Raw genomic sequence first — 19,325 nt, 5'->3', positions numbered from 1 at the left:
AGGTGGTACACGACAGGTTTGCCTGCCACTTGTCCTGGCCCTGTCTCCCCAAAGTTTGCTTCCCTTCACTTGCTCCTTACTGTGCTGCCCTGAATACTTCAGACCTCAGAGCAGCCAGGCGAACTGTGCACATTGATGGCACATATGCTTCAAATACAGGAAGTGACATCACTGTTCACTTGTATTTGCAGTATACGCGCCATCACTGTGCACAGTTCCCCTATCTGCCTCTTCACTGCTGCCAGTTTACCGCTGATCTGAGTGTACCTGGCAGCTGTTCCTGTAAAAAAAAAGCTGTAAGTGTACCTGTAAGGAAAAAAATCAGTGCCCCTGGGGGTTATTTAGCTCTGGAGGGGGAGGCTTCCACCATCCTCCTCAGTAGAGGGAATTCAGTGCTAGGATCCCCCAAAGATCTCGTCAGGGCTTGTAGGCATTTGCGCATGCGCAGTAACAGTTCTCTGCTCGGGCTCCAGCAGATGCAACCGAGCCAGATCAGGTCTGCTCGACTGTGCAGGCACACTGGTGGTACTTGAAAATTTTCATGGGAAAGAAGTGGTACTATTAGTGAAAAAGTTGAAAAGCCCTGTTTTAAGGTACCCATACATCTACTAATGATGGGCAGATCCGGCCAAAAGACAGATCTCTCTCTAATTGAATCTGATCAGAGAGCGATCTGTCGGCTGCCCATATATACATTGCAGGCTGATTCCCGATCAGCTGCGTCCGTCGCTTCCCAGGGCCGCTTTTTGTAGCCACAATTTGCATAGCGGGCACCCCTTTTCTACACTATGAAAAACAAATGTTCATTTATAGATTATTTAGTCAGTGTTTGCTCGTTGAAAAATCATTCCCCTGATTTACATTCTGAAATGTATCAGATGTGACATCTTTAGTTCTGCCAGGTGATCTGTACGGAATGTTCGTCATTCAGAGTTCTGTGCACAGAGGGAGATACTGCTTGCTTGGCAGTTGAAAAAAAAAACCTGTTATTTTCCACAATGGGCTCTATTCACAAAGCTTTTTCACCAGTTTTCACCTTATCTGTGTTGCATTTTTAAGCTCTCAAAGAGCAAAAATATAATATAATTAAGGTTATAAAAGTACTATTGAAATAAAGTTAATCAGGAACAACTTACTTTGAATGATTATTTTGCTTGTTAATGTGCTGAAAGGTTATATTTATTAGTTTGGTGATAAATAAGTCCTGGATGAGAAGTTTTGTGAATAGAGCCCAATGCAATAAGGTTCACAGACAGGAAACTGTGAGGACCATGGTCATGACATCACACTGTGGGAGGGGTTTTACCACAATATCAGCTATGTAGTCCCCCCTGATGAGCTATTCCAGAAAAGGTAAAGATTTCTCATGAGAAAGGGGGTATCAGCTACTGATTGGAATTATGTTAAAGAAAATCTGTAATGAAAAAAACTCCCCTGGGGGGTACTCACCTCGGGTGGGGGAAGCCTCCGGATCCTATTGAGGCTTCCCCCATCCTCCTCGGTCCCACGGCGGCAGAGAAAATCCTCCCGGAGCGCCGGTGATGTAAATATTTACCTCTTTGGCTCCAGCGCAAGCGCAGTATCCGCTCTTCCCACGGAGATAAGCGGAAATAGCCGATCTCCGTCGGGCCGCTCTACTGCGCAGGTGCAAGTCTCCTGTGCGGAGCGGACCCGACTGAGAACGAAGAGCTGCAACAGCGCCCCCGCTGGAGCCAGAAAAGGTAAATATTGCACAGGCTGTCTGATTTATCGCCTGTGCGTTCCGGGGGCTGCAGCGAGACCGCCGTGGGACACAGGAGGACGGGGGAAGCCCAAATAGGGTCCAGAGTCTTCCCCCTACTGAGGTGAGCACCCCCCAGGGGAAGTTTTTTTCAGTACAATCCCAGTACAAGTCCTGGGATAAAGTTCCTCTTTAAAATACATACTGTACATATAAACGTACATCTCTCCCAGAGTACAGTACACCATAAGTGACCTTTCTCCTAGGTTGCTGTCACAAACAGTAGGTAGTAAAAAGCTCAGAGATATGACAGATTTTGGACTAGTCCATCTGGGCGATTCTTGAAGTTACCTTTATTCTTTACAAAAGTTTTCCCTGGAATATCTATCTATACAAAGACGTCAGCCAGCCTGCCTACTTGTCTGCATTCTCTCTTGGCAGCTGGACTGAGCCACTGCAGGTCACTAAGTGCTTTTGTAAATAAAGAAATAACCAGATTCCTTCATGTGGAGATCCAAAACCAAAGTCTCATCTCTCAGATTTTCAGAGGAACAAAGCAGCTCGGGGTGACCCAAACCACTAGGAATGTATAGGGGACTTAAAGAGACTGAAAAGCCCTCCTACTAAAAAACAATGCTTTGTTGTAATTTGCCTTCTTAAAACAGAAGCAATTTGCGATAATTCAGCTATAAGTGAACAATCTTTGGTTACCCACAATGCACCACTACCGAATATGCAAATGATCTCTTTATGTCCCTGTAAGCCAGGCTAGCATCCAGAACCGCTGGTGTATAGTGAGCCTATAGCTTTAAATATTACACAGCCACACCAACCCACATGTAGACAGCCTGTTTCAGGCTTTTGGTCCTCATCAGTACATGGTAGGGATTGATAAGGATGTATGAGATAGGGCTTGGACCAGTACAACAGAGTAACCAAGCAGCTCGGAGTGACCCAAAACCACAAGGAGAGTATAAAGTCCTACTAAAAAGCAATGTGTAGTGTAATTTGCCGCCTTAGATTGTCGCCACCTAATGTTAGTGACAGCAACATTGGAAAGAAGTAGATTATAGTGCATTTTACTCTGAGAGAAATATACATTTATATAGTGTATGTATATTAAATGTTTTCAACTTTCCATGATATGTGTCCTTTAAAAGGGTCTCCTTGATGCATTTATACTTACCTGGGGCTTCGTCTAGCCCAGCGATGGCGAACCTATGGCACGCGTAGCCTCATCTGCAGGCACGTCATCGCTGCACATCTGGCCACCGTATGATTGCATTGAACTAGTGAAATGCTGCCCTCATTGCATTTATTTTCTGGTGAAAAGCTGCCGTCATTGCGTTTATTTTCTGGTGAAAAGCTGCCCTCATTGCGTTTATTTTCTGGTGAAAAGCTGCCCTCATTGCGTTTATTTTCTGGTGAAAAGCTGGCCCCATTGCGTTTATTTTCTGGTGAAAAGCATTTTGTTCAAATTGGCGTGTTTGCACTTTATGAGAGACAAAAGACTTTTGAGTTGAAGTTTAAGCACTCTGTCTCAAAAGTTTGCCACCACTGGTCTAGTCCCATGAGGTGCGTGGGCTCCCTTGCTGTCCTGTCCATACTCTTATAATCCCCCTCTGTAATCTGGCCAGCGCACGCGCACCCCCCCCCCCCCTCGTGCTCCCGCAGACAGGAGCATACTGCGCGGGTATGGGGGCTGGGGGCGCTCGGCCATGCAGAAGCACATGACTAGCCAGCTTACCAGGGAGGGGATAACAAATGAACAGAGTGGCCGGAGAGGATGGCGAGGGACCCTCATGGGGCTGGAGGAAGCCCCAGGTAAGTATAAATACATCAAGGAAACGCATCTCAGATCTCAGGTACACTTTAGGGGATTTGCCAGCAGTTTGTTTTAGTCACGCTTCAATGCAAAGATCACCTCTGGGTGTGTCTCTGTCATCTCCTCCTTATAGCACATTCTGTGTCGTTTACCTCATGATACAACGTGTGCCGGCTTTCTGTACATTACCTGACTGAGGTTATATAAGCTGCCCAGACCCAGCAGCTCAGGCAAGGCGAGGTTAAACCCAGAACTGCGTTACATAACCAGGCAGAGGCTGTCAGCAAAACAGCCGCTTGTGTGCAGTGACCGAGAAATGTGACATTTTACACAGAAACAGCTCAGAAATGTACTGAATGAAAGTGTCAGCACAGAAATGAGCTAGATATTTATTTATTTTAACCAGTGGCATGTATGAGTTAAGGGGCACTGATTGGGATACTGGGTTCCCCAGAGAGGCTGAAGATGTATGGAAGATGTGGCGTATAGAAAATACAGGCCCTGATTGACGAACGGCAACGCCTTATCGGATTATATTTTTAGACAATTGATACATTTCTGTAAGTGAAACGTTGTACTGGCCATATAGTAATATAAATTCAATGTACTTAAAGGGAAACTTCAGCCTAAACAAACATCCTGGGCCTGATTCACAAAGCGGTGCAAACTGTTTGCACGCCAGTGAAAAGCCCTTTATCACGCCTAAACTCAGTTTAGGCATGATAAGAAGAAACTCGCGTGGGCGCGCGCACCACGCTTCGCGCGTAGCTCCCATTAAGCCCTATGGGACTTTGCGCGCGTGCGCGTTTGCGCACGATAATCAGCACAAAGCGGTGCTAACTCAACGGTGCAAAGGTTATCACGCCTAAAGTCTTTTAGGCGTGATAACTGAGTGATCACCGCTTTGTGAATCAGGCCCACCGTCATTAAAGAGAGTCTGAAGCGAGAATAGATCTCGCTTCAGACCTCATAGCTAGCAGGGGCACGTGTGCCCCTGCTAAAACGCCGCTATCCCGCGGCTTAACGGGGGTCCCTTCACCCCCAAATCCCCTCCGTAATGCGGGGGAGCGCTTCCTGGTTGGGGCAGGGCTAACCGCCGCAGCCCTGCCCCACGCGTGTCTGTCAGCGCCGCCCCTCTCAGTCTTCCTTCACTGAGAGGGGAGAGGCGGCGATGCGCGTCTGATAGACGCGCTGTGAGGCAGGGCTGCAGCCGTTAGCCCTGCCTCTAGGAAGGGCTAATCTACGACCAACTTGCGACCAAGATTTGCGGGGGGTGGGTTGGGGGGTCAGGGACCCTCGTACAGCCGCGGGATAGCGGCGTTTTAGCAGGGGCACACATGCCCCTGCTATGTATGAGAGCTGAAGCGAGATTTAGTCTCGCTTCAGTGTCTCTTTAAGTTACATTAGTTATGCTAATGAAAATAGATAGGTAATATAATCTCTGACCCACCCTGTTTTAAAAGAACGGGCAAATGTTTGTGATTTCATGGGGGCAGCCATCTTTTTGGTTGAAAGGAGGTGACAGGGAGCATGAGGCACATTTCCAACTGTCCTGTGCCCTGATCACCCCTCCCAGCTGCATGCGCTAGCCTTCAAATCTCAAATTAAAAGTTTAAACAACAAAAAAAACCCATTTGCGCCAAAACAGCAGAAGGAGAACAACATCAGAAATCCCATCATGCTTTGCACAGCATCAGGGGAAAACTGCCCTAAAAATAAGGCTTGGATAAGAAAAACAAAGTTCTGATGCTGTGAAACTGTTAAACACCAAGCCTTCCCAGTGCTGCGAAGTAGACTTTTAGTCCGGAGGTTCACTTTAAAGAGACTCTAAGAAATAAAACTCCCCTCTGGGGGAAGCCTCAGAGTCCCAATGAGGCTTCCCTATCATCTGTAGCGTGGGGGAGTCCAGTGCTGGCTCAGCCAAACGTTCCTCAACAAAGCCTGACAAGTGGTACGCCTGCGTGGCCAACATTTACCTACAATCCTGCGAAGGCGCAGTAGCGTCTCTTCGTTCAGCTAAGGTAGCGTCTCTTCGTTCGATCTGCACTACTGTGCAGACACAAAGGACTCGCACCTGTGCAGTAGAGCGGATACGATCAAGATCGGCTATTTATGCCTGATCCCGAACTGAGAGCCGCTAGTGCGCCTGCGCAGGATCGCCAAAGGTAAATGCTTACCTCACCGCTGTTCGGGGGTCGCAGTGCTGGATTGCCAGAACACCGGAGTACGGGGGAAGCCTTGTTAGGATCCAGAGGCGTCATCCTCCCAAGGTAAGTATCACCAGAGGGTTTTTTTTTTTTTATTCTTACAGATTCTCTTTAAAGAAAACCTGAGGTGAGAGACATATGGAGGCTGACATATTTATTTCCTTTTAAACAATGCACATTACTTGGCTGCCCTGCTGATCCTGCCTCTAAGAAGAAGGCAGCAGTGCTGTACACTGGTACAGCAGACATCTTTCTCACACCCTTCTGTTGACAGGTCTCTTATCCTCATTAATATTCACTGCAGTCCTAGCTAGCCCCGCCTCCTCCATTTGCTGCTGCAGTGCCTTAGGGTAAGCTTTTCTTATGTCTAAAGGTGCCCATACACTTACTTGATTTCCCGCCGATAGACAGCAGATTAGATCACTGTGATCGAATCTGCTGTGAAATCGATGCGCAAACGCTGACTGATCGACCGATTTCCGTCCAAAATCGATCAATCCCGCCGATCTGTCCACGTGGAAAATTTCACTCGATCGCTGGCGGGACGGGAGTGCATCGATAGCGGCGTTCAAATGTACAACGACCGACGCTAGCGGCAATACATTACCTGTTCCACCGGCGCGTGTCCCTGCTGTCCCTTCTCTGCGCTGGGCTCCAGCTGGCTTCACTTAATTCCTGTCAGGGGAAGTTTAAACAGTAGAGTGCCCTCTACTGTTTAACTTCCCCCAACAGGAAGTAAAGTGAAGCTGAAGCCCAGAGCGACGAAGAGCAGAGAAGAGACAGCGGAGACCGGGGGACTCGCGCCGGCCGGATCAGGTAATGTATGCAAGGCGCAGCGGCAGCTCCACACATTGTGAATCGACTTCATAGTAAAATTGATTCAAAATCTGTTTGCAGTGTAGGCAGCCAATAGATCCCTCTGATCAGATTCGATCACAGAGGGATCCATCTGCTGGTCGATCTAGTGGCTGAAGTGTGACTGGATTAGCGGCATGCTTGTTTCAGGTGTGTAATTCAGCCACTTCTGCAGCCAAAGGGATCGGCAGGACAGCCAGACAATTGGTATTGTTTAAAAGGCAATAATTATGGCAGCCTCCATATCTCTCTCGCCTCAGCTTCCATTTTCAAAAATTGGAGCATACATCCAAAAAGAGCACCAGGGAAATTTGGGTGCAGGGTAAAGACGAAAAACAGGCTCACCCTGCTATTGCAAATTTCCTGGCAGCGTACATTACTATTCCCCCACCAGTCCACCATGGAGAAAGATATAATTTGCAAGGGACATAGAAAAGAGACATTGAGGGCCCGATATAGTGGCGCTGAACTTTGCACCAGACCTATTTGAGTTTTATCCTCAGTTTCTATTGCCTGATGAAGCGGGAGATGCCCGCAAAACTTGTGGCACTTGCACTTTCTGGAGTATATAAATACATGTTTGCTGTTTTGAATATACACAACACTCGTGTGTGTCTGCTTGGAGGAGGTAAGTCCACCTCTGCCTCCTCTCATTTTAAACGTTTTAGAATATTTTATCCTTTTGGTGCCTCTGTCTACTTATACAAATATGTAATTTGGCTGCCAACTATTGCTGGCAGACAAATTGCTCTTTTTTCGTAATTTGGGCTCCATCTTTTGCCGGTGCCCAAATTTACCTTTGAGTGCTGCTACAGCCATAATTAATATTACAGCCTATGGCGACATTTTTCTCCTGCCTCACAGTTGGGAGTTATGCCATTTCCCATCTTTAATAGTAGCCATATGCTGTAGAGTAAAGATGGCACACAATGACCGTGACTTTCCATTTTATGAAGTCCTCTCTGAGGAGGAGGAAGCTGGGAATCTCTGTAGTGATCTGGAAGCGCAGGATTCCTGAGGTGATTGTACAAGGCTGGGGAAGTGGGTGCAGGGCAAGTGGTGTCGGGGGGCATGCCTGTGGCCTCCTCCATCAGTAAACAAGGCAGCAGCTGGCATCGCTAATCCACAGAGCCAGTCCTGTGCCAGCTGCAGTGCCACAGACAGTCATGTGTGAGTAATGTCATCACTGTGACTCCTGAACTGTACAGGGGGAGCGCTATCATGGGCTCTATGCCATGCCAATCCACGGACGCCTGTACATGTCATCCCTGCAGCCGCCAGGAGAGGAATAAATCCTGCCAAGAATGATTTGCTAATTACAACGTACAGAGTGTGACAACCAACTTATGGAGTGTGGGCTCACGTTCTATAAATAGTCAGAGGGGTGTCTCAGAAATGACAAATAGTACATTTCATAAGGTAAAGGATACTCAGTCCCTCTTGAATTAAAGGATATCCAAAGTGACATGTGACATGAGATAGACATGGGTATGTACAGTGCCAAGCACACAAACAACTATGCTGTGTTCCTTTTTCTCTTTCTCTGCCTGAAAGAGTTAAATATCAGGTATGTAAGTGGCTGACTCAGTCCTGACTCAGACAGGAAGTGACTACAGTGTGACCCTCACTCATAAGAAATTCCCCTTTTTTTTACCTCTTTCTTGCTCTCAGAAGACATTTTCTGCTAGGAAAGTGTTTTATAGTTGGAATTTCTTATCAGTGAGGGTCACACTGTAGTCACTTCCTGTCTGAGTCAGGACTGAGTCAGTCACTTACATACCTGATATTCAACTCTTTCAGGCAGAGAAAGAGAAAAAGGAACACAGCATAGTTATTTGTGTGCTAGTCACTGTACATACACATGTCTATCTCATCATGTCACATGTCACCTCGGGTAACCTTTAAGAAATCAGTCATTTTTTTAAAAGAAGAAACCTCATTGGATAACAAAACTATATCAAAATCACAAAAAAGCTTTATTGGCAGGACTGAATACAGTAAGCATTGCCAAAGCAAATAGCTTTATTGTGGGAAGTGAAGGGGTGGTTGCGGGATTATAGGATATAGGCAAAGCAGGATTATCCACCAGGCAACCTAGGCAGGTGCTTGGGGCCCAGTGGGTGTCAAGGGGCTCACCTGCAACCTTCTCTGACCTGTCTAAACTTCAGCTTACCAAAAGGACCACAAGGGGGGCCCCAAATCCATTACCCTGCCTAGGGCCCCATTACATCTTATTCCATCTCTGGGTATAGGGGGTTGTGGCATACAGTCCATAGAGGTGGTAGAAGCCACTGTTAATTAATCCTCAAAAGATCCTCATTCTGGGATCCAATCACAGTGCAACTATTCATATGACAGTGATTGTGGACCTTTGTGGTCTGACCCAATCACAGTCCAAACACAGATCTGTATCTTTGCAGCAGGAATCGGACTCCATAGCAGTCCAAAACAGTAAATGTGTATACAGCAGTGAAGGCAAACTTCTCAGGCAGTTTGTGGGTTCTGCTGTGCTGAGTTCCACAGTTCTGCCAGGGTTAAGAGACTTTCAATGACTGCATTACCATTTAATACCGAGATCATGTTATGTATATAGAATGGGAGTATAGTACTGTATTAGTAAAGTCTATTTTTAACATTAAGTCTCAAGCATCCAGAAAGCATACTTATCCAGCATCAGCCGATCCCCATCTGTACACGATAACCAAGACTCTACTGTATATTAAGACTGGCTCGTACAAGGATGGGCCAATCCCATCTAACCATGTAAATGAGGCTGCTATTTTATCCACGAAATGTCGGTAAATCTGACATGTTGACAAATCACTTGGATCTTAAAGGGAACCTAAACTTAGAAGGATATGGATTTTTTCTTTTAAAATAATACCAGTTGCCTGACTCCCCTGCTGATCCTGTGTCTCTAATACTGTCAGCCACAGCCCCTCAACAAGCATGCAGAACAGGTGCACTGACTGAAGTCAGACTGGATTAGCTGCATGCTTGTTTCAGGTGTGTGATTCAGGCACTATTGCAGCCAAATAGATCAGCAGGACTGACAAGCAACTGGTATTGTTTAAAAGGAAACACCCATATCCCTCTCAGTTTAGGTTCCCTTTAAAAGCTGTTACAAACATCAGAGGATGGCAAAATTTGAATAAGGGTTGTGCCACAAATTAAAACAGGAGATCTCACCCCGTCCAGCATCAAAAACAGGCAGCAGGCTATCTAGCTTCGTGATATATGTCCATATTGTTGCTGTGTATGTTGGCTCAGCAGCGGTATGGGCTAGGAGGCCGCTGGAGTCAGAACCGACCAGTTTTGCCAGTAATACAAAGTGAATTGCTTATATGAGCAATGTCTGTATGTGCAACTGCCATTCAGTAAATGCTTTTGAAAATAAAGAAAATCCTAGGAATCCCCCATGAGGCAATGGACTTATTCAAAACCTGTCAGATCTTTACTATCTAGTGTAAGAGACAGTGACATAGACAAAAGTAATTTATAGTGCACAGTGTTCTCCCCAGAATCTTTTTCCAGCCGGGTGGGATGAAAAAGTAGCTGGGTGGGGCGCAACTCTGCTTACAGCTTAGGATGAGGAGGTGAGCTGATAACAGCCGGGTGCGCCCCAAAATTAGCTGGGTGGAGCACCCAGCTAAAAGAGCCTGGAGAGAACACGGGTGCATTTTATTCTACGAAACATGCACATATATGTATGCATTTTACATTTTGTAATGCTTCACGGTAGTGGTCATTTAAGGATGAGGTGCCTAAGTTATGCATGCAGCTGTCAGTTCGAGGACATTTACTGAATATAGCTTAATGACTGGAATTGCTTATTTTTAAATCATTAAAAAATGATTTAATCAAGCTTTCCTCTCCCCAAGCTACATTCTTAAATTCATCACAGGTGGAAACCTCTTTACTGCTGGTAGAAGCATTACTGCAGAACATTTGTTTTGTATTATGTCCCGAAGCCAATAGAAATAACACCTGGTCTCCCAGAATGATCTGGGAAGAGAGTTCTGCATAACTAAACAGCCTAGGCTAAACATCACTGGGTGGGTGGGGTTATATACCAATATGCAGCAATAGATGGATACAGTGTTTCTGATGCTTAAAGTGGACCCCTGAACTCTTGCACAGGACAGAGGGAAAACCTAGAGAAATGCACCCTGTAAGTGTTTAGCCTGTCTAATCCCCCCTCATCTGTGACTAATCACAACTGTAATCTGATCTCTCAGCTGTGTCAGCTGGTTGCCTCGGCAGAGCAGCTAACAGGTAAACACAGGATGTTAACCCTATGTCTGTTTTCATAAAAGCAGGAAGTAGTCACACTGCAGATTTTTTGCAGGATTTGTATCAGCTGTAACAGAGAAAAAGGTTATTATGCTGTTGATTATCTTTTAGAGCAGAGAAGGAAGTTCTGAGTTCAGGTCCGCTTGAAACCAGGGTAATTAACATAAAAGTGGGAATCCTGAATAATGTACTACATTCCACTATATGTCAGTACAGGTCCTCTTTAGCTGCTCCAGTGGCGCAATCGGTTAGCGCGCTGTACTTATATGACAGGTCCTCTTTAAAGTACCACTATTACGAAAAAGGAGCAGGTAAAATCTGACAGAACCGACAGGTTTTGGGCCAGTCCATCTCCTCATGGAAGATTCTCCGGGTTTTCTTTGTTTTCAACTGCATTTCCTGAACAGCAGTGTAACTGCCAAAATAGTAAGATACCAGCCGGCCTCCCTACTCACTTGCACACTATATTGTCAGTTAGACTTTGCAACTGCTGTTCAGGAAATGCTGTTGAAAACAAAGAAAACCCTGAGAATCCCCCATGAGGAGATGGACTGGCTCAAAACCTGTCGGTTCTGTCAGATTCGAACTGCCTACTTTTTTCGTGATAGTGGTCCTTTAAAGCAATACTGAAATATCCCTGTAAATAAGCTGTAGATATGCGCCTATGGAAAGGGAAGGCTCCCAGTCCTCTCTCCGTGCCCTTCGCCCCTCCCCCCCCCTCCCCCCTATGAAAATAGACGTCTTCGGGACTCCTTAGGAGGCTTTAGAAGCCTTGGCGTCCCAGAGGTGCTTCCAGAGACACCTGCCTCCATGTGCGCTGTACAGACCCGCTAGTCCTCAGAATACACAAGGATGCAAGCACTTTCAAAGTTTCCATAAGGATTCCTGAAGGCCAGAGGCATACCTATAGGGAAGCAGCCCCTGGGATTGTCGCAGGGGGGTCCAGAGCTGTAAGGGGGCGCCGACTACTAAATGTCCTCCCATAATGTGATCCATGCTTCAGATCAGGCGATTTTGCAGTTGTTGTTGTTGTGGGTGGGAAGGTTATGATGTCCACACTTGTTTTATTACTCTAGAACAGGTTTTCTCAACCAGGGTTCCTTGAGCACTCAGCAGGGGTTCCTTGGCATTTCCCCCATGGTGGGGGAAGTATGATAGAGCGCACTATAATAGGGGGTTCTGTAACAAGTAGCACTAAATTGGGGCACTAATGAGCACCTTAATAAAAAGCACTAGGATAATGAGTGGCAGTGTAATAGGGAGTACCTACATTTAAAGACCACACCGCCTGCATAATAACTGCAGGGGTTCCTCAAGATCAAAACATAGTTTGCAGGGGTTCCTTGAAATCAAAAGTTATTTGCAGGGTTCCTCCAGGGTAAAAAGCTTGAGAAAGGCTGCTCTAGTGAGATGTCCCCTCCCCCCTCACCCCCCCCCCCCCCAAAGTTTTACTAGTGGGCCCCAGTGTTCTCCCCAGAAATTTTTTTTCAGCCGGGTGGCATGAAATAGTAGCCGGGTGGCATGAAATAGTAGCCGGGTGGCATGAAATAGTAGCCGGGTGGGTTGAGATGAAAATGCAGGGCAACTCCGCTTACAGCATAAGAGGAGGTGAGCCGATGACAGCCGGGTGGTCACCAAATCTAGCCGGGTGGAGCACCCGGCTAAAAGAGCCTGGGGAGAACACTGGGCCCCATGGTTTTGTAGTTACGCCCCTGCTGAAGGCTTATTCCACTCTATGAATAACTTTCACGTGGGGGACAGCGGTGGAGCGCGGGCATGGAGTGTAGAAAGGGGAGGATCTATGGGATACAGAGCCTTCCCTCTACATAGATGACTATTTTACTTTTTCATGATCACTTCAGTATTGCTTTAAAGAGGAACTGTTGCGAAAATCTTAAAAACGCTTACAAATAAGAAATAGGTTATTTCCTGAGTAAAATGAGCCATGCGTTACTTTTCTCCTATGTTGCTGGCATTTACAGTAAGTAGTAGGTATCTGACATTATTGACTGGTTTTGGGCTAGTACATCTCTCCATGGGGGATTCTCAGCATGACCTTTATTGTTTGTGAAGACATTCCCTGAAAAAAAAACTTTATACAAAGATGCTGGCCAGTTTCCCTGCTCAGCGTACACTTTTTTGCAGTTGGACAGAGCAACTGCCATTCACTAAGTGCATTTTGAAAATAAGGACATCCCTGTGAACCCCCCATGAGGAGATAAGCTAGTCCAAAACCTGTCCGTTCTGTTAGATTTCTACTACCTACTATAAGTGACAGCGACATAGGAGAAAAGTAATTCATGGCTAATTTTACTATGGAAGAAATGTACTTCTTAATTGTATATGTTTGAATATATTTTAAGTTTTAAGATTTTCGCAACACAGATGTCCTTTAAGCATAGTGGTGACCCTATTGGGAAAGTGACGCTCTAAATATTTCCTGTATTCCAGAGGTTTGTCGGGTAAGGAGTTAAGTTTTGGGGGAGGTGACAAGTCCTCCCCCCTCCCTCTCTAAGTTTTCTAATAAATGTCCGTTACTGTCCTGCAGGAGTTGGACAATGTGGAAGGAGAGGACTACACCACAGAATTCTCCTTACAGAGCACCCCGGCTGCCCAGAATGGCCCCGAAGTCTACGTTCTGCCGCTCACCGAGGTCTCGGTGCCCATGTTCAAGCAGCCCGGCCGCTCAGGTAAGCCTTTTCTCACCATGCCATCTTCTCAACACCAAATGCATATTTTGGTCACACCCAAAAAATAATGAAGTGATTTTAAAAACTTAAGACATAGCAGAAGTTGTTTAGGTGATCCCTTTTATGACTAACATTTCTTTGAGAGCTTTCGAAACTTTAAAGGGGCACTATGGCGAAAAATTGTAAACAGACAAATAAGAAGTATGTTTTTCCAGAGTACAATGAGTCATAAATTCCTATGTTGCTGTCACTTACAGGAGGTAGTAGAAATCTGACAGAAGTGACAGGTTTTGGACTAGTCCATCTCTTCATAGGAGATTTTCAGCAAGGCTTTTATTCTGTATAAAGATATTCCCTAAATAAATACAGTGATACTGGCCAGCTTCCCTGCTCGCTACACAGTTTTCTGGCAGTTGGACAGAGCAACTGCCATTCACTAAGTGCTTTTGAAAATTAATTAATCCCTGAGAATCACCATGAAGAGATGGACTAGTCCAAAACCTGTCGCTTCTGTCAGATTTCTACTACCTACTGTAAGTGACAGCAACATAGGAGAAAAGTAATTTATAGCTCATTTTACTCTGGAAAAAAGGTACTTCCTATTTGTATATGTTTGCGCATATTTTGAATTTTACAACCTTTCGCCATAGTGCCCCTTTAAGTTTCTTCTGCAGGAATGATACAAAACGTTCTGAAACATGTCTGAAGAACAAACTTAAAAAGTTTTGAAAGCTTGCAAGGAAATCTTGTACAGTTAGTAATTAAATGCATCAGCTAAATAACTTTTGTTGTTAGGTCTTCAGATTCTCTCCATGACTAACATTGGACCACTCAAGATTGATTTTAAAATATAATACTGAATACTGCTGGTCCGCTACTTACAAACTGGTTATGTGAGACTGTTTGTCTGTAAGCCAAGTAATGTGTTCTACTTGGATAAATTATTTACTTTCAGAAAACTCTGGATATGGACAAATAGCATAAACCATGTTTTCTTTTCTTGTTTTCAATGTGCTTTTAACTGGTTTTCAACATTTTATACAATACCTGTGACATGTAACAACAAAAATAAGTAATAAAATCAGTGCTGTATATTTTGTACATGCAGACAACTTTGTATGTATGAAACGTTGTAAGGGCTCTTTCAAACCAAAAATGCAAAACCCAATCACAATATCATTTTTCAATGCGATTTTGCTGTGTTTTGCGATTTTCTCCATGTAGTCCTCAATCAAAATACAGGAAAATCAGAACGCATTACGTGTGAATGAGTTCTTGCTATTACCATGAAAAATAAGTTGGCCGTGCGAGCCGAAAAGTAACAGTGTTCCCAAAATCAGGATGCGCTTGGTGTGCAATAATAGCCTTAACACAAATTGTTTTTAACTTGGGGACTGTGTGTATAAGCATCATAATTACCTCCTGCAGATGACCATGCATCATATATGTGTAACTAGCGTTTATTGATGTACCATATGCTGGGACTCGGGGGGATGCACCCAGCGGTTTTAGAACATCTGAGAATTGATGAGAATTGAGTAATCTCCACTAGACTTTCTGAAGGACAACAAATATCCTGCCCCCCCCCCCCCCTCCCACCACCACCACCACCTTCCTTCACACAGAATACACAGAGCCCAGCCACCTCATCTGTAATTGGATCAGGGGTAAAGGGTCACCCCAAACAATCACTGTTTCGAAAGCAAGTTGAAAACCAATTCCGGCATTACAGGTAAAACTAAAAAAAATTGAATACTGTGCAAAAGTCTATTTATTTCAGAAATTCAACTTAAAAGGTGAAACTAATACATGAAATAAACTCATGGCATGGAAAGCGAGATATCTCAAACCTTTATTTGTTAATAGTGTTGATGATTATGGATTACAGTTTATGAGAACCCCTAAATCAAAATCTCAGCCCATTAGAATCTTGTGAAAAGGTTCAATATTCTCGGCTCAAAGTGTCAGACTCTAATCAGCTAATTCACCCAAAGCACCTGCAAAGGGTTCCTATTTCATATATTAGTTTCACCTTTTAAGTTGAATCACTGAAATAAATAGACTTTTGCACAATATTCTAATATTTCCAGTTACACCTGTATTTCGGAGAGTACATGCCACAGCCACATTGTCAGTCTATAAATACATGGCCCTTCTATAGATAGATGGTCTAGCCATATGTACATAGCACATGGTTGGGCTATATATAATGTATATGGTCATGTTATGTAGCCATATCATAGCTACATATTGTAACGATCTGCTAATGTGTGTGGGCACTAGCAGACAGACAAGTATCCAACGTTCCCTGAAAGGGAAAGGTCTTACAGACAGTGATAGTAGAAGGCAGTACTAACACTGAAGGTCGGCAACAGATCAGATTGGCAAAGGTACAGAATCGGCAGGCAGAGAGAAGTCAGAGAAACAGGCAAATATATATATATATATATATATATATATATATATATATATATATATGTGTGTGTGTGTGTAAGCTGAGCTAGTATGAAATCCCCGGTGTCCTGCTGGTTCAAGCCACACACGGAACTGACTAAGGTCTGAAGCCTTCACTGAAAAGTGTTAGCTAGAGCAGACAGTGAACAAGTGTCAGAACAGAGCTTAAAGTGAACCCAAATTAAAAATACAAGATTTCAGAAATAAAATCTATTTTCTAAATTATAATAATAAATAGCAGCCTTTTTTCAGCTGCATGATGACAAATATAAAATATTTTACATTTATTGGAGGAACCCCTCCCTTCCTTTCAAATTGCCGGGATTTTTCCGGCAAACTGGTGGAGTAGATGGTGTCCGGCAATGGAGGAATTGCTAATGGCTGCCCCCAGTATAACCCTAGCTATGAAAAGAGAAGGGTGAAAAGAAAGCACTGAAATGATCATAGGTTTGAAGGAGCATTTATTTATCTTTGTATCTGTCAGAGTGGTGCAACTAAATATTTTTAATTAAAAAAATGTTTGGTTTGGGTCCGCTTTAAGAAGCCCGGGTAAGCAGGAGAACACACCCCCAAGCCGTTTGGCCAATCCAGACCCAATCACTAGCCTTCCCTTCCTCAGATACTTCAGATCCGGTGTTTTGTGGCTGCACTTGTTGGGTGTGAAGATCATTATGGCCGCACTTGTTTTATGGCCCTTGTGAGATGGGCCCCAAGGCTGTGAGGGTCACCAGGCAAGGGAAGGGTTGTGAACATTAAGAAGATCCCATCAAAGTTTTACTGGGAGGCCCCATGATTTCTAGTTACCCCCATGCACAGCTCTCCTCCTCTTTCATACCTGCTCTAACTTCTCCATAAAAGAAAACTCAACACAAGGGAAAAAAACTGAGATTTTCTTAATTGGGGCTTCTTCCAACAACCCCCCGCAGTCTATCAGGCCCGTCGTGGTGCTTCCAATCCCCTCCAGTGTGCCGATATCCCCTTTCGAAAGGTCACAGACTATGCCTGAGCCTCCTTGACCCGTACAATTGTCTGTATACACAGTTCTTTACAAAACTGCATGCGCAGAACACTCCCATCCACGGTAGCGTGATTGACGTGACATACGCCCGTGGCCACACATGTGCAGTAACCACAGTTAAGGGCCTGTTTCCACTACATGCAAATTGGATGCAGAAAAACTGACTCCAATGAATGCCTATGGGAAAATCTGCATCAGAAAGAGTGTGTTTAGTGGAAACGGGCCCATAGGCATTCATTGGAGTCAGTTTTTCTGCATACAATCTGCGTGTAGTGGAAACAGGCCCAATGCATGTTTTTCGAAGGAGGCAGCGCCACATTGGAGTTGATAGGAGGTACAGTAAGGGACCCGATTTGTCGCCTCAGGTATCATTTAACCTGTCCCTTTCCACTGGCATTTTTCCATCCTGTCATTACACCAAAACCCTCCCTGGATTCCAGACCTCCCCAGCTACCGCCGGTTGTCGCTTCTCCCCTTTGCCTCCAAACTACTACTACTACTACTACTACTACTACTACTACTAGTCCATGAAGAATTAACCAACTACTTATCCTCTAACTTACGGCTTAGCTGCAGTCTGGTTTCCGTTCCAACCACCTCACTGAAACAGCCCTTCCCAAAGAGGCTAATGACCTCCTAAAAGCCAAATGCAACAGTCATCACTCCATCCTTTGGCATTGTTGATCACCACCTCCTCCTCCTTCGGACACTCATCTTTGGGTATTAGGGGTCTTGCTCTTTTTTGGATATTTTCCCATCTCTCTGGAAGATATTTCACCAGGGTTGATTCAACTTTTACCACTATCGCCAAATTGGGCACTAGTCTGCAGCATTTCCCTGCAGGCGGGAGGGAGCGGGGAAACGGTGCCCATCTTTATTTCAATGGCTTTGCCGTCCAGATCGCTAAGCTGTGATAATCTGCATGGTACACTACAGATTCCTGCAGCATGAACCCAAATCCCTAAAGCCACACATGGCATGGCTTCACGATTCGGACTGCATTTTTGCAGCATATCGTTTCTGATTCACCCAGTGGCTCCTAGTGGAAACTAACCCTAACGGTACTCATAGATTACCCAATTGGCAGCTAAATGACCATCCAATTAGATAATTATAATCGAATAAAAAGAAAGTCAGTGACACTAAGAGAGCATGCACGATTGACCAACTAATTTCTGGATGCAATTAGTCGCATGCAATAATCAGACATGCTGGAAAATCTTGGGCCAACATCCCCGATCGGTGTGCGGCCGAATCGGGTGCAGCTGCCCCACCTGATGTTTTATGTCAGCCTGACCCCCAACCACCCCACCCTTACCCCCGGTGCAAATGCAATTATACTGTCACACTGATTGCTAGTGTCCGCCATACTGTCACATTCGGGTACCACGTGACTACTGGCATATAGCATGTGGGGTGCATGCGTCAAGGAAATGAACAGTACCATCAATATCAGGAATAGTGTTGGTATTTGAATTTGGTATAGTGAATTTGAACACCCGAATGCTCCCGTCCGCCGCTGTTCAGCACCAGAGCAAGTGGAAAGGGTCAGGAGGGGTTCACTGCCTCGCATGTCATATGCTTCCTGTTACCCCGATACTTCCTCCTGCCGAAAGAGGAAGCATCAGTCACTTGAAGCGGAATGGTCTGATTTGCCGGGCGAACCTGATGGGCAAATTGTTTGCATTGTAGGTCGCAAGCACGCAAATACAGGTTGTCCCACCGAACCCCACCATGGCTCGCTGCCCCTGATCCCTGGCCAGCCCTTCCTGTGTCGCACCATCCTGGTGTCACATTGACATGACCGGCCCCCGAAAAAGACAGCACTGGGCCCATACAGCCCATCCGGACAGCTTTATGACTCAGAGTTGGATGGGAGGGTGTAAGAGGTGACGGCTAGGGATCGGGGGAAATCCAGCACAGTTGTGATGTGGTTCAGCGAGCCCTAGAAAGTGTGATCGCTAGCTGTGCCCCCTACCTTAAAGTGTCTCTGACATAAACCTGTGCAATACAGTCTGAGCAATATAATGATAACCTACATCCCCTGCATTATAAATGGAATGGCCAAACATTCTATTGTTCCAAAGATACACCCAGCACAAGTCCTGTTGTTGCTAAAATGTGTCAGGAGTAAGCTCTCAAGTGTTAGGTGGAACTCCCCCTTTATGAACTTTTTAAGCTTCCCTATTGGTTCTTTCATATGACTTCACTGGCAGGAACGATCAAAACCTCAGATCACCTTCTTTCCACTAGCAATTACATC

At 45.1% G+C, this 19,325-nt stretch overlaps 1 protein-coding gene and 1 long non-coding RNA gene across 7 annotated transcripts in view; one reads left to right on the top strand and one right to left on the bottom strand.

The window, feature by feature from the left end:
• Positions 1-19,325, bottom strand: part of LOC137541819 (uncharacterized) — a 743,120-nt gene that overhangs the window by 607,314 nt on the left and 116,481 nt on the right. The window lies entirely within an intron of this gene.
• The window catches only part of AATK (apoptosis associated tyrosine kinase), a 223,378-nt gene that overhangs the window by 104,242 nt on the left and 99,811 nt on the right, over positions 1-19,325 (top strand). For all 3 annotated transcript variants that reach the window (XM_068263327.1, XM_068263329.1, XM_068263328.1), the window contains one exon: positions 13,449-13,590. In XM_068263327.1, the coding sequence (XP_068119428.1) occupies positions 13,449-13,590 (142 nt within the window). The remainder of the gene's footprint in view (positions 1-13,448; positions 13,591-19,325) is intronic.

This window comes from Hyperolius riggenbachi, chromosome 12 (genome assembly GCF_040937935.1).
Source record: "Hyperolius riggenbachi isolate aHypRig1 chromosome 12, aHypRig1.pri, whole genome shotgun sequence".
Taxonomy (NCBI): domain Eukaryota; kingdom Metazoa; phylum Chordata; class Amphibia; order Anura; family Hyperoliidae; genus Hyperolius; species Hyperolius riggenbachi.
Note: the sequence above shows the minus strand (reverse complement) of the source record. Positions and strands in the feature narration are given on the sequence as shown.